The sequence below is a fragment of the Ranitomeya variabilis genome, chromosome 5, assembly GCF_051348905.1.
Source record: "Ranitomeya variabilis isolate aRanVar5 chromosome 5, aRanVar5.hap1, whole genome shotgun sequence".
Taxonomy (NCBI): domain Eukaryota; kingdom Metazoa; phylum Chordata; class Amphibia; order Anura; family Dendrobatidae; genus Ranitomeya; species Ranitomeya variabilis.
This window is the reverse complement of record NC_135236.1, coordinates 302,082,115-302,098,370: the sequence shown is the minus strand read 5'-3', so window position 1 is coordinate 302,098,370 and position 16,256 is coordinate 302,082,115. Positions and strand designations below refer to the sequence as shown.

General features: G+C 41.5%; 2 protein-coding genes across 2 annotated transcripts in view; both read right to left on the bottom strand.

The window, feature by feature from the left end:
* The window catches only part of LOC143773418 (uncharacterized), a 31,232-nt gene extending 27,043 nt beyond the window's left edge, over positions 1-4,189 (bottom strand). Inside the window, exon 1 of the mRNA XM_077260874.1 lies at positions 3,989-4,189. Within this exon, the coding sequence (XP_077116989.1) occupies positions 3,989-4,189 (201 nt within the window). The remainder of the gene's footprint in view (positions 1-3,988) is intronic.
* Positions 1-16,256, bottom strand: part of LOC143774996 (store-operated calcium entry regulator STIMATE-like) — a 109,816-nt gene that overhangs the window by 31,409 nt on the left and 62,151 nt on the right. The window contains exons 6-7 of the mRNA XM_077262811.1: positions 7,773-7,856; positions 7,365-7,490 (exon numbers count right to left, since the gene is read on the bottom strand). Coding sequence (XP_077118926.1) covers positions 7,365-7,490; positions 7,773-7,856 — 210 coding nt within the window. The remainder of the gene's footprint in view (positions 1-7,364; positions 7,491-7,772; positions 7,857-16,256) is intronic.

Below are 16,256 nucleotides of genomic sequence, written 5' to 3'. Positions count from 1 at the left end.
TGTATATAAATACACAAAAATAACCTTCAGTAATGATAAATACTTATGGTAGCACATAACCAAACAGGCATATAACAGCAATACTAGCTCTCAGATAGTAAGCAGGTGCAGGGAGATACTAAGTATATATCAGAAACAAAGTACGAATAAAGTGCCTAGTGCAAAGTTTAATACGGCAAAATACCCTATATGACTATACCGCCCTCAGCGCATGGGCACAAATATGACAGGGAATAAGCATAAGCATAAGTGGGTAAAGCCATATTATACTTACAACGTAGTAGTAAGAGGCACATACAAAAGGAATCACCCTGCGGCCGTACGTGGAAAGAGGAGCCCCGACGAGCGTTTCGCAAATGCTGCTTCCTCCTCTTCAAAGGAGATTCAAACAGGAGAACAACTTGCAAGTGGCCACTTTACGTAGCTTTTCTCATGATTGCATACACCTAGCTATGAAGTTCAAAGCTCAATGAGGTTACAAAACCAAAAAAAGTGCTTTAGTAAGTCAGTAAAAAGTAGGTAGGAGTATTTAAAGCAAGAAAATGATAAGGGTGCCCATACTTATGCAGCTGTCAAATTTTGTTTGAATGCAGATTGCACATTTTCTGTTAGTACAATAAACCTCATTTCAAGGCAGAAACATTACTGTGTCCAACAGTTATTAGATATATGAAACTGAAATAGCTGTTGCAAAAAAAAACTATTTTTATAAAACATTAAGCTTAAGATTAATAGGGGTGCCCAAACTTTTTCATATGACTGTATAGTAAGTAAAGCCAGCTCACCGAGTAAACACCGCAGGTGCAAGGAACTCCACGCTGATCAACGTAGTCACAGGAGAAAGGAGAAAAAAAAGAACTTGTTCCAGCTCCATATCTGTAAAATTCAGGCTTCAAACTTTATTTTGCCAATTTAAAAGCAGTGGAAATATGCTCTCCAGAAGCACAGCGGGACAAGAGCAACGCGTTTCGATCTCTAAAGATCTTTTTAGTGATCAAAACGCGTCTCTCTTGTCCCGCTATGCTTCTGGAGAGCATATTTCCACTGCTTTTAAATTGGCAAAATAAAGTTTCAAGCTTGAATTTACAGATATAGAGCTGGAACAAGTTCTTTTTTTCCTTGCAGCCAGTATACAGTATGGAGCATCATGTGCAGTCATTATACAGTATGGAGCATCATGTGTGGCCATTATACAGTATGGAGCATCATGTGCGGTCATTATACAGTATGGAGCATCATGTGAGGCCATTATACAGTATGGAGCATCATGTGCGGTCATTATACAGTATAGAGCATCATGTGGGGCCATTATACAGTATGAAGCATCATGTGTGGCCATTATACAGTATGGAGCATCATGTGCGGCCATTATACAGTATGGAGCACTGTGTGGCCATTATACAGTATTGAGCATCATGTGGGATCATTATACAGTATGGAGCATCATGTGGGATCATTATACAGTATGGAGCATCATGTGGGATCATTATACAGTATGGAGCATCATGTGCGGTCATTATACAGTATGGAGCATCATGTGCGGTCATTATACAGTATGGAGCATCATGTGCGGTCATTATACAGTATGGAGCATCATGTGTGGTCATTATACAGTATGGAGCATCATGTGTGGCCATTATACAGTATGGAGCATCATGTGTGGTCATTATACAGTACGGAGCATCATGTGCGGCCATTATACAGTAAGGAGCATCATGTGTGGTCATTATACAGTATGGAGCATCATGTGTGGCCATTATACAGTATGGAGCATCATGTGTGGTCATACAGTATGGAGCATCATGTGTGGCCATTATACAGTATGGAGCATCATGTGTGGTCATTATACAGTATTGAGCATCATGTGTGGCCATTATACAGTATGGAGCACTGTGTGGCCATATTTTTTTGTTTATAATTATTCTTTATGTGGTTGGGATGTGGATATGGGTGTGGCTAGTTATGAATGGGTGTGGTCAGAGGCGTGGCCTAAAATTTGCCGCAACGGGCGCTGCTAACTTTGTCCCTCTTTCCCATCTTCAAAAGTTGGGAGGTATGATTTACCCATTATCCATGGAATACCAGGAAATTATAGCTACAGCGTACCAAGAAGTACAACGGTATAACAAGGGACCTACATAGCCAACTCTGCATTTAGTATGGATACAACTTCCAGAACTGAGAACAGAAGATCTCTGTTCTTCCGGGGGACCCAGTAGTTGACCTTTATCTAACATTTGATGCATACCCTGCACTCTAAAGAGCAGGGAGTTAAAAGGCAATTCTGCATATTCATGAGAAAAAGCAGCAATAGTCTGTGTCTGCCTCTGTGCTCATTCTCCTGACCATTCCCCATTCCATAGACTTTAATAGGTAGTTGTAATCTGACACCTCAGTGAGACACCAGTCTGCCTTGTTTCGACTAAGGGTACTGTCACACAGTGCCATTTTGATCGCTACGACGGTACGATTCGTGACGTTCTAGCGATATCGTTACGATATCGCAGTGTCTGACACGCAGCAGCGATCAGGGATCCTGCTGAGAATCGTACGTCGTAGCAGATCGTTTGGAACTTTCTTTCGTCGCTTGATCACCCGCTGACATCGATGGATCGTTGTGTGTGACAGCGATCCAGCGATGTGTTCGCTTGTAACCAGGGTAAACATCGGGTAACTAAGCGCAGGGCCGCGCTTAGTAACCCGATGTTTACCCTGGTTACCAGCGTAAACGTAAAAAAAACAAACAGTACATACTCACATTCTGGTGTCTGTCCTCCGGCGTCTCAGCTTCTCTGCACTGTGAGCGCCGGCCAGAAAGCGAGCACAGCGGTGACGTCACCGCTGTGCTTTCCGGCTATGGTGCTTACACAGTGGAGAGAAGCAAAACGCCGGGGGACAGACACCGGAATGTGAGTATGTACTGTTTGTTTTTTTTACGTTTACGCTGGTAACCAGGGTAAACATCGGGTTACTAAGCGCGGCCCTGCGCTTAGTAACCCGATGTTTACCCTGGTTACCCGGGGACTTCGGCATCACTCCAGCGCCGTGATTGCAACGTGTGACCGCAGTCTACGACGCTGGAGCGATAATCATACGATCGCTGCGACGTCACGGATCGTGCCGTCGTAGCGATCAAAATGGTACTGTGTGACAGTACCCTAACATAGATTATAGCTGTTTTTTTAGAGATGAATTCATGGGGCACGAGCATGAAAAAAATAGACTTATACGTGGAAAAATAGGCATATTCCTCTTGTAAAATATATTATAAATTCTCTTAGATCTGGTTGCACTATTGATTTATGCCAAGATTGTTGAAACTACAGCGACCAATTAAAAGGTAACCTGTCAAGTTGGATAATGTTATTAATCTAAAGATATGGCATTAAATCTGTGACCAATACAGCTAAAAAGGTGCTTGGGTGCTATACAGAAAGCGTGGCTCATGGGAGAAAGTCAACTTTATCGCTTCCAGACGCAGCTGGCTTTCAGTCATACTTGTGTGAAGGAGGGCTTGTTTGTGGGTGTGTCTGCCTGTCTTAAGAATGTGTAATGCCAAATATTCCAAGTTTTTGCCTTAAAAAACCCCTGGGTTGCTTTCACAGTATGTTTTGGATCATTGTTTATCTGTACTGTGAAGCGCCGTCCAAACACCCTTGCAGCGTTTAGTTGAATCTGAGCACAGAATATAGCCCTGTTCACTTCAGAATTCATCTGGCTTCAGTCACATTATTAATAAGCCCTAGCAACCCATTGCCAGTGGAAGCCATGCATGTCTATGTGCATGTCTATGCTAACCCACTGCCCCCATCATGTTTTTAAAGAGGATGTGGTATACTTTGGATCATGAGCCATTCCAAAACTTTCCCATACTTTCTTCTTCCCATTATTCTGGTACCGGAAGATCCATTTAATCTGTCCAAATAATGCTTTTCCATATCTGGGCTGGCTTCTATAGATGTTTTTTTCTGGCAAAGTCTAATCTGGCTTTTCTATTTTCAAGGCTGATTAATGGTTTGCAACTTGTGGTGAAGTCTCTGTATTTGCTCTCATGACGTCTTCTCTTTATGGTAGACTTAGACATTGAACATGTATTTCTTAGAGACTGTTCTTCACTTGGGTGGATGTTATGAAGGGATTTTTTCTTCACCATGGAAATGATTCTGCGATCATCCACCAATGTTGTCATTTGTGGACTTCAAGGCCTTTTTGAGTTCCTAACTAGAGCTCTGTATTTGGACTTTAAATATGTCTTAAATAAAATGTGATTGTTTTGTGGGAGTTCCTTATGGCACTGCATTTTAAGGTTTCATGACTAAGAAATCTTCAGTTGGCCAAATACCAGTGAAACTGATGTTTCGGTTTAAACAAAGGACATTCTCGAGTCACTTCATTTTAGGTTAGCACATTATCACTTACATAATGACGATTACTCAGCTGGAATGCTGTCAGCTTCTACTTTTTTTATTGTGGATTTGTACCAAGGCAATAGACTGCCTGTGTGAATGGCCATGATGATGTGGGTCTAGTCTTACCTACTGGAAAATACCTATCTTAGTGGTCACTGGGTTCAGGTATCATTTATATGATAAAACCCTAATTGTCATAGAGAAAAATTAAAATCCAAAAGTGATATCCAGAAAGAGGACATACAGACGCTTTTTACAAAATTAGAATATCATCAAAAAGTTAATTTAATTCAGTTCTTCAATACAAAAAGTGAAACTCATATTATATAGAATCATTACAAACAGAGTGATCTATTTCAAGTGTTTATTTCTGTTAATGTCGATGATTGTGGCTTACAGTCAATGAAAACTCAAAAGTCGTTATCTCAGTAAATTAGAAAACATCATAATACTAGTTGAAGAATGATTTTAAAATCCGAAATGTTGGCATACTGAAATGTATGTTCAGTAAATGCACTCAATACTTGGTTGGGGCTCCTTTTGCATCAATTACTGCATCAAAGCGGCATGGCATGGACGCGATCAGCCTGTGGCACTGATGAGGTGTTATGGAAGCCCAGGTTGCTTTGATAGCAGCCTTCAGCTCATCTGCATTATTGGGTCTCATCGTCCTCTTGACAATACCCCTAGATTCTCTATGGGTTAAGGTTAGGCGAGTTTGCTCGCCAATCAAGCACAGTGATACTGTTGTTTAAAACCAGGTGTTGGTACTTTTGGCAGTGTGGATAGCTGCCAAGTCCTGCTGGAGAACTGAATTATTAAATTTCCATCTCCAAAAAGCTTGTCAGCAGAGGGAAGCATGAAGTGCTCTAAAAGTTCCTGGTAGATGACTGTGCTGACTTTGGTCTTGATAAAACAGTTGACCTACACCAGCAGATCACATGGCTACCCAAACTATCACTGATTGTGGAAACTTCACACCAGACCTCAAGTGGCTTGGACTGTGTGTTTCTCTACTCTTCCTCCAGACTCTGGTATCTTGATTTTCAAATGAAATGCAAAATTTACTTTCATCTGAAAACAACACCTTGGACCACCAAGCAACAGTCTAGTTCTTTTTCTCCTTGAAACAGGTAAGATGCTTCTGGCATTGTCTATTGGTCATGAGTGGCTTGATGCAAGGAATGTGACATATGTAGCCCATGTCCTGGATACATCTGTGTGTGGAGGCTCTTGAAGCAATGACTCCAGAAGCAGTCTACTCCTTGTGAATCTCCCCAAAATTTTTGAATGGCATTTTCTCAACAATTATGGCTGTAAGCCACAATTATCAACATTAACAGAAATAAACACTTGAAATAGATCACTCTGTTTGTAATGACTCAATATAATATACGAGTTTCCCTTTTTGTATTGAATAGTGATGAGCGAATATACTCGTTACACGAGATTTCCCGAGCACGCTCGGGTGTCCTCTGAGTATTTTTTTAGTGCTCGGAAATTTAGTTTTTATTGCCGCAGCTGAATGATTTACATCTGTTAGCCAGCATAAGTACATGTGAGGGTTGCCTGGTTGCTAGGGAATCCCCAAATGTACTTATGCTGGCTAACAGATGTAAATCATTCAGCTGCGGCAATAAAAACACCCGAGCATGCTTGGGAAATCTCGAGTAACGAGTATATTCGCTCATCACTAGTATTGAAGAACTGAAATAAATTAACTTTTTGATGATATTCTAATTTTGTGAGAAGCATCTGTATCACCCTCACAGTGAACATATGGGATTAATTGTGGCTGAGAGAAACTAATCATACCTAGGTCAGAGAGAAACTGATTAAAACAAGGGAAGTAGAGAGAGATATAACTTCAACCTCCATTAAATTAGGAACCTCCTGCAGTGTCTAGGTATTCACTGCAGATAAATGCTTTGAGAAGACGACAACAAGGCTGAGACCTGTTTAGGCATTTTTATAGGTGCCATCTAGGCCATGTTTCATCTCTATAGACAGATAAAATCGCAATAAGAAACAAGACAACAATATTTACCCCCTGGGACCTCCAGGGGAGAACATATCCTTTAAGTTGGGGATCTCAAAAAATTCTGAAAGACCTAGCACACCCCATCAGCCCCACATGAGCTCATCAAAAGGGGGTATGCGTGCATAACATTGAGCTAATAAAAACTAAAGTTCGTATCTCTGCCTTTGTTCATTCTGGAAGTCATAATTCGCTGTGAGGGTGGTCAATTTTCCCAATCAAAATGCTTCCCACTACTAAGCTCTGAGCGATTTCCATTACATCAGATTTAGTAATTATTTTCGTTATTCCTTTTCATCCTATGTAACTGTATATAATGTATTGTTTTGTTCCAATTTTTTATCATCTTTGTATATTTTTTATTAACACTGCCAACCTTTCAGCATTAAATATATAAAATGTAATAGCTTTGCTCCTCTTGCTTTGTAAATGGCACCCCTGAAGCCATACACTACCTATGACGAGTGTCCAATTGGCCTGTATAAATGATTGGTGGTGGCGGCTAGTAGCTATTTTTGTTCTTGTGGAGTTGGCAGTGACCGTACTGGAGTATGTATATTTATATTCCATGCATTGGAATCCGAGGTGTATATACCATACGCTCACTGAGTTCCCCAATAATTGGCCTAGTAGTGGAATCAGCAGCAGCCTCTTCCATCTCTCGTCACTCAATTGTATAATTGTCCTCACGATTGGAGGCAGCAGAGTTGAGTTCACTTGACAAACCGATGGCAGCAATGGGATCTAGATGACTCTCCCCGGCAGCTATCTTTGACAACTTGTGGCGGTGGTGCGATTTGCGTGACCCCCTTTGGTGCTATCCTTGACACTAATGTTCTCCAATTCAACTGTTAAGTATGGAATGTATATTAATTATAATGTAAGGAGTGAAGTGTCAAAATGAAGTGGGGTCTTACTTGCGTTTCTTCATCAACTACTGATGGTAATCCATCTGCACCTTCACAATTGCGAAGACCATTCTCCACTTTTAATCCTTTGTATTTTCGCATTATTAAACTCTCTACCACCCAAAACATTATAGCCTGAAAAGAAAAAAATAATTAGGAAACAATACTTTTACATGGGCCACTAATATGGTGATGTATTTTGAGGATCTCAAATCTGCCTCATTTTGCAGATATATTGAAAGTCATTTAGTAATTAATGTTTTGTCATGATTCTAACATAAAAGTGTACGTTTACATAATTTCTATGGTAAAATCCTCAATGATGTCAGCCATTGCGTTTCCCATAGCAAGAAAAGAAAAACAGACATAATATGCTAAAAAAGGATATTCGGTTGGCTTCACAAGAGCTGTACTCACATTGACTATAAAAGGCACCACCAGCATAACCAGGACGAGCTCCAACTTGGGATCTGGAATGTAGTCCAGCAGAATTTCCTGAAGCTGCTCACAGAAAAATACAAAGCAAGGGGATATACATTGTACAAACAGGCTTGTCACTTTAGAGGTTTCCCAGCCAGAGTTCACACATAGTTACTGAAACGTTAAAGCAAAGATACAATAACATATTAAACAGTCGAATGGAGAGCGGGAGAGACATTACCGGCAGACAAGCAGGGTCACACACATAACAGAGACATCTGTTATAGATTCTAGTCTGTATGGGCTAAAGTGGCTTACAAGTAAAAATTCGTGTAATATTCATCTTTCATTATTTCTGTTTATACAGGTAAAACATCACCTAAATTTTGACTGAAGGTTTCATATAAATGGTACATTAATCCACATAATGATAGCTCTTAACAATTACCTGACATGGTGATTACTCCTGTGATCATTTGTGTTGAAACCTTTTTAGGATTAAAGTCAACCTGGACCAGGTTGTAAAATCAATGAAAAAAGTTCTCTCACTTCACACCCTTTTCTTGACCCTTCATCCAATTCTCCACCCTTTGTTCCACTCTGTACTGGAAGACCAGATTCTACACTGGTTATAAGTACTGTGAGGCAGTGACAGGTGTCACATGCGAGGGTCGCTATGTATTCCACCAGAATGCGCACGAAGGCGTATTGAGGCCGTGGGAGTGCATTGCAGTCACAGGCGTAGCAATGAGTGCAATGCAAAATAAAAGTGTTGGTCTTGGGCAAGCTATTTGTCCAAGGTAGATTTAAGAAACCTGCTGGGCTTTTATTTCTGGAAATGAACTACAGGATAGTAGTAGGGCAGTCCAATTCCTTCGCGGCCGGGTTTTCCATGTGGCAAATGGCCTCAGGTTCCATGTAAAAACCCCTGAAGCAGAGGGTTTGGTGTTTCTGGGTCAGTTTGGTTTTTGCAAGTGTGCAGAGCAGAAAGCTCTGCAGAGCTCCACCTGTGTGAGGCAACAGAGAGCCAAGTGGAGCCAAAAGGCCAAGGGGGCTGAAAAGCCTGGCACCTACAGCCTACACGGCGGTGCAGTCCCCCACGGTAACTGGTCTCGGAGGTGGACTAGCGTGTTTATAGGCTGCAATCTGGAGGATATGTTTTCCGGCTGTGACCTGGAGGATATCGTGTGCTGTGTATTTCTGTGACTTGGACATTAAAACACGTTTTGCTTTGAACTTTGCTGGGTCACTGCCTCATTACTGCACAGTGTGAATACCGCTGCACTACAGTAGCAAAGAGGATGAGATGAAGAAAGTGCTGAGCCCCCTTCATTTTATTACTCCATTGCAGACATCTAGCCTGCCTTAAATTATGTATGCCTTGTCTTAAAGGCGTTAGATTCAGGTCAGACAACCCAGACGTCATTGCACTATCAAGTGTCAAAGAGTAGAATTTTATGACAAAATGTTGTATTTTAGATATTTACATGTTCTCCAGCATACTTTGATTAACTTATTTATCTGGCAAAGAAATGTAAGTGAGCTGTTAAGAAATATGGGTTGGACACTGATCTGCATGAGATCTGCCTCCGGAGCTTACTTTAAGTGGAAAAAGACATCGTATCACAGATATGAAGGCATCGTTTTATTCAGTTTCCTATTACCTACATGCCTACAGGTCCTTCTCAAAAAATTAGCATAGTGTTAAATTTCATTATTTACCATAATGTAATGATTACAATTAAACTTTCATATATTATAGATTCATTATCCACCAACTGAAATTTGTCAGGTCTTTTATTGTTTTAATACTGATGATTTTGGCATACAACTCCTGATAACCCAAAAAACCTGTCTCAATAAATTAGCATATTTCACCCGACCAATCAAATAAAAGTGTTTTTTAATACCAAACAAAAAAACCATCAAATAATAATGTTCAGTTATGCACTCAATACTTGGTCGGGAATCCTTTGGCAGAAATGACTGCTTCAATGCGGCGTGGCATGGAGGCAATCAGCCTGTGACACTGCTGAGATGTTATGGAGGCCCAGGATGCTTCAATAGCGGCCTTAAGCTCATCCAGAGTGTTGGGTCTTGCGTCTCTCAACTTTCTCTTCACAATATCCCACAGATTCTCTATGGGGTTCAGGTCAGGAGAGTTGGCAGGCCAATTGAGCACAGTAATACCATGGTCAGTAAACCATTTACCAGTGGTTTTGGCACTGTGAGCAGGTGCCAGGTCGTGCTGAAAAATGAAATCTTCATCTCCATAAAGCATTTCAGCCGATGGAAGCATGAAGTGCTCCAAAATCTCCTGATAGCTAGCTGCATTGACCCTGCCCTTGATGAAACACAGTGGACCAACACCAGCAGCTGACATGGCACCCCACACCATCACTGACTGTGGGTACTTGACACTGGACTTCAGGCATTTTGGCATTTCCTTCTCCCCAGTCTTCCTCCAGACTCTGGCACCTTGATTTCCGAATGACATGCAAAATTTGCTTTCATCAGAAAAAAGTACTTGGGACCACTTAGCAACAGTCCAGTGCTGCTTCTCTGTAGCCCATTTCCTGAACACGCCTGTGCACGGTGGCTCTGGATGTTTCCACACCAGACTCAGTCCACTGCTTCCTCAGGTTCCCCAAGGTCTGGAATCGGTCCTTCTCCACAATCTTCCTCAGGGTCCGGTCACCTCTTCTCGTTGTACAGCGTTTTCTGCCACATTGTTTCCTTCCAACAGACTTACCATTGAGGTGCCTTGATACAGCACTCTGGGAACAGCCTATTTGTTGAGAAATTTCTTTCTGGGTCTTACCCTCTTGCTTGAGGGTGTCAATGATGGCCTTCTTGACATCTGTCAGGTCGCTAGTCTTACCCATGATGGGGGTTTTGAGTAATGAACCAGGCAGGGAGTTTTTAAAAGCCTCAGGTATCTTTTGCATGTGTTTAGAGTTAATTAGTTGATTCAGAAGATTAGGGTAATAGGTCATTTAGAGAACCTTTTCTTGATATGCTAATTTATTGAGACAGGTTTTTTGGGTTATCAGGAGTTGTATGCCAAAATCATCAGTATTAACCCCTTCACCCCCAAGGGTGGTTTGCACGTTAATGACCGGGCCAATTTTTACAATTCTGACCACTGTCCCTTTATGAGGCTATAACTCTGGAACGCTTTGACGGATCTTGGCGATTCTGACATTGTTTTCTCGTGACATATTGTACTTCATGTTAGTGGTAAAATTTATTCGATATAACTTGCGTTTATTTGTGAAAAAAATGGAAATTTGGCGAAAATTTTGAAAATTTTGCAATTTTCCAACTTTGAATTTTTATGCCCTTAAATCACAGACATATGTCACGCAAAATACTTAATAAGTAACATTTCCCACATGTCTACTTTACATCAGTACAATTTTGGAACCAAAATTTTTTTTTGTGACGGAGTTATAAGGGTTAAAAGTTGACCAGCAATTTCTCATTTTTACAACACCATTTTTTTTTAGGGACCACATCTCATTTGAAGTCATTTTGAGGGGTCTATATGATAGAAAATACCCAAGTGTGACACCATTCTAAAAACTGCACCCCTCAAGGTGCTCAAAACCACATTCAAGAAGTTTATTAACCCTTCAGGTGTTTCACAGGAATTTTTGGAATGTTTAAATAAAAATGAACATTTAACTTTTTTTCACACAAAATTTATTTCAGCTCCAATTTGTTTTATTTTACCAAGGGTAACAGGAGAAAATGGACCCCCAAAGTTGTTGTACAATTTGTCCTGAGTACGCTGATACCCCATATGTGGGGGTAAACCACTGTTTGGGCGTATGGCAGAGCTCGGAAGGAAAGGAGCGCCATTTGACTTTTCAATGCAAAATTGACTGGAATTGAGATGGGACGCCATGTTGCGTTTGGAGAGCCCCTGATGTGCCTAAACACTGAAACCCCCTACAAGTGACACCATTTTGGAAAGTAGACCCCCTAAGGAACTTATCTTGATGTGTGGTGAGCACTTTGACCCACCAAGTGCTTCACAGAAGTTTATAATGCAGAGCCGTAAAAATAAAAAATCATATTGTTTCACAAAAATGATCTTTTCGCCCCCAATTTTTTATTTTCCCAAGGGTAAGAGAAGAAATTGGACCCCAAAAAATGTTGTGCAATTTGTCCTGAGTACGATGATACCCCATATGTGGGTGTAAACCATTGTTTGGGCGCATGGCAGAGCTTGGAAGGGAAGGAGCGCCATTTGACTTTTCAATGCAAAATTGACTGGAATTGAGATGGGACGCCATGTTGCGTTTGGAGAGCCCCTGATGTGCCTAAACATTGAAACTCCCTACAAGTGACACCATTTTGGAAAGTAGACCCCCTAAGGAACTTATCTAGATGTGTGGTGAGCACTTTGACCCACCAAGTGCTTCACAGAAGTTTATAATGCAGAGCCGTAAAAATAAAAAATCATATTTTTTCACAAAAATGATCTTTTCGCCCCCAATTTTTTATTTTCCCAAGGGTAAGAGAAGAAATTGGACCCCAAAAAATGTTGGCCAATTTGTCCTGAGTACGATGATACCCCATATGTGGGTGTAAACCATTGTTTGGGCGCATGGCAGAGCTTGGAAGGGAAGGAGCGCCATTTGACTTTTCAATGCAAAATTGACTGGAATTGAGATGGGACGCCATGTTGCGTTTGGAGAGCCCCTGATGTGCCTAAACATTGAAACTCCCTACAAGTGACACCATTTTGGAAAGTAGACCCCCTAAGGAACTTATCTAGATGTGTGGTGAGCACTTTGACCCACCAAGTGCTTCACAGAAGTTTATAATGCAGAGCCGTAAAAATAAAAAATCATATTTTTTCACAAAAATGATCTTTTCGCCCCCAATTTTTTATTTTCCCAAGGGTAAGAGAAGAAATTGGACCCCAAAAAATGTTGTGCAATTTGTCCTGAGTACGCTGATACCCCATATGTGGGTGTAAACCATTGTTTGGGCGCATGGCAGAGCTTGGAAGGGAAGGAGCGCCATTTGACTTTTCAATGCAAAATTGACTGGAATTGAGATGGGACGCCATGTTGCGTTTGGAGAGCCCCTGATGTGCCTAAACATTGAAACTCCCTACAAGTGACACCATTTTGGAAAGTAGACCCCCTAAGGAACTTATCTAGATGTGTGGTGAGCACTTTGACCCACCAAGTGCTTCACAGAAGTTTATAATGCAGAGCCGTAAAAATAAAAAATCATATTTTTTCACAAAAATGATCTTTTCGCCCCCAATTTTTTATTTTCCCAAGGGTAAGAGAAGAAATTGGACCCCAAAAAATGTTGGCCAATTTGTCCTGAGTACGCTGATACCCCATATGTGGGTGTAAACCATTGTTTGGGCGCATGGCAGAGCTTGGAAGGGAAGGAGCGCCATTTGACTTTTCAATGCAAAATTGACTGGAATTGAGATGGGACGCCATGTTGCGTTTGGAGAGCCACTGATGTGCCTAAACATTGAAACTCCCTACAAGTGACACCATTTTGGAAAGTAGACCCCCTAAGGATCTTATCTAGATGTGTTTTGAGAGCTTTGAACCCCCAAGTGTTTCACTACAGATTATAACGCAGAGCCGTGAAAATAATTTTTATTTTTTTTCTCAAAAATGATTTTTTTAGCACCCAGCTTTGTATTTTTACAAGGGTAACAGAATAAATTGGACCCCAAAATTTGTTTTCCAATTTGTCCTGAGTACGCTGATACCCCATATGTGGGGGGGAACCACTGTTTGGGCGCATGACAGAGCTCGGAAGGGAAGGAGCGCCATTTGGAATGCAGACTTAAATGGATTGGTCAGCAGCCGTCACGTTGCATTTGCAGAGCCCCTGATGTACCCAAACAGTACAAACCCCCCACAAGTGACCCCATATTGGAAACTAGACCTCCCAAGGAACTTATCTAGATGTGTTTTGAGAACTTTGAACCCCCAAGTGTTTCACTAAAGTTTATAGCGCAAAGCCGTGAAAATAAAAATTCTTTTTTTTTTTCACAAAAATGATTTTTTAGCCCCCAGTTTTGTATTTTTACAAGGGTAACAGGATAAATTAGACCCCAAAAGTTGTTGTCCAATTTGTCCTGAGTACGCTGATACCCCATATGTGGGGGGGAACCACTGTTTGGGTGCATGACAGAGCTCGGAAGGGAAGGAGCGCCATTTGGAATGCAGCCTTAAATGGATTGGTCTGCAGGCGTCACGTTGCATTTGCAGAGCCCCTGATGTACCCAAACAGTACAAACCCCCCACAAGTGACCCCATATTGGAAACTAGACCTCCCAAGGAACTTATCTAGATGTGTTGTGAGAACTTTGAACCCCCAAGTGTTTCACTACAGTTTATAACGCAGAGCCGTGAAAATAAAACATCTTTTTTTTCCCACAAAAATGATTTTTAGCCCCCCAAATTTTTATTTTCCTAAGGATAACAAGAGAACTTGGACCCCAGAAGTTGTTGTTCAATTTGTCCCGAGTACGCTGATAACACATATGTTGGGGTAAACCCCTTTTTGGGCGCACGGGAGAGCTCGGAAGGGAAGGAGCACTGTTTTACTTTTTCAACGCAGAATTGGCTGGAATTGAGATTGGACGCCATGTCGCGCTTGGAGAGCCCCTGATGTGCCTGGACAGTGGAAACTCCCCAATTCTACCTGAAACCCTAACCCAAACACACCCCTAACCCTAATCCCAACGGTAACCCTAACCACACCCCTAGCCCTGACACACCCATAATTCTAATCCCAACCCTAATCCAAACGTAAATGTAATCCAAACCCTAACCCTAACTTTACCTCCAACCCTAGCCCTAACCCTAACCCTACCCCTCACCCTAACCCTAAACGTGACTGAAATACGTGTCACTAAAATACGTGTCACTAAAATACGTGGCACTGAAATACGTGGCACTGAAATACGTGGCACTGAAATACGTGGCACTGAAATACGTGGCACTGAAATACGTGGCACTGAAATACGTGATACGTGGCACTTAAATACGTGGCACTGAAACACGTGGCACTGAAATACGTGATACGTGGCACTGAAATACGTGGCACTGAAATACGTGGCACTGAAACACGTGGCACTGAAATACGTGGCCCTAAAATACGTGGCACTGAAATACGTGGCACTGAAATATGTGGCACTGAAATACGTGGCACTGAAATACGTGGCACTGAAACACGTGGCACTGAAACACGTGATACGTGGCACTGAAATATGTGGCACTGAAATACGTGGCACTTAAATATGTGATACGTGGCACTGAATATAATATAAATATGTGATACGTGGCACTGAAATACGTGGCACTGAAATACGTGGCACTGAAATACGTGGCACTGAAATACGTGGCACTGAAATACGTGGCACTGAAATACGTGGCACTGAAATATGTGATACGTGGCACTTAAATACGTGGCACTGAAACACGTGGCACTGAAACACGTGGCACTGAAATACGTGGCACTGAAATACGTGGCACTGAAATACGTGGCACTGAAATACGTGGCACTGAAATACGTGGCACTGAAATACGTGGTACTAAAATATGTGGCACTGAAATACGTGATACGTGGCACTGAAATACGTGGCACTGAAATACGTGGCACTGAAATACGTGGCACAGAAATACGTGGCACTGAAATACGTGGCACTGAAATACGTGGCACTGAAATACGTGGCACTGAAATACGTGGCACTATGACTGTCAGAAAATGTTCATTAAACGGTTAGGGGTGAGGTTAGGGGTAGAGTTAGGGTTAGGGTTTGGATCCCTTTATCACCTTGATGGTGGTGGGTGGCTTTTCAGTGTGTTTTCTGTTTTTTTTCGATAAAAATGCATGCGTTTTTAACGCAAACAAACGCATGTGCTTAAAAACGCAAGAAAATACTGCAGGTTGTATTTCTGAAAATGAACGCATGCAGAAAAAAACCGCATGCGTTTGAAAACGCGACCAAACGCGTACAAAAAAACCGCATGCGTTTTCAATGTCAAATATAGGGAAAAAACGCATGCGGTTTTTTGTGCAAAAAACGCTGCAGACAAAAACGCAAGTGTGAAACCAGCGACGCTTTTTATAGCAAAAAAGTTTTTGCGTCTCCACATTTTGAGACCTATAATTTTTCCACATTTTGCTCCACAGAGTCATGTGAGGTCTTGTTTTTTGCGGGACGAGTTGACGTTTTTATTGGTAACATTTTCGGACACGTGACCATTTTTGATCGCTTTTTATTCCGATTTTTGTGAGGCAGAATGACCAAAAACCTGCTATTCATGAATTTCTTTTGGGAGAGGCGTTTATACCGTTCCGCGTTTGGTAAAATTGATAAAGCAGTTTTATTCGTCGGGTCAGTACGATTACAGCGATATCTCATTTATATCATTTTTTTATGTTTTGGCGCTTTTATACGATAAAAACTAAAATATAGAAAAA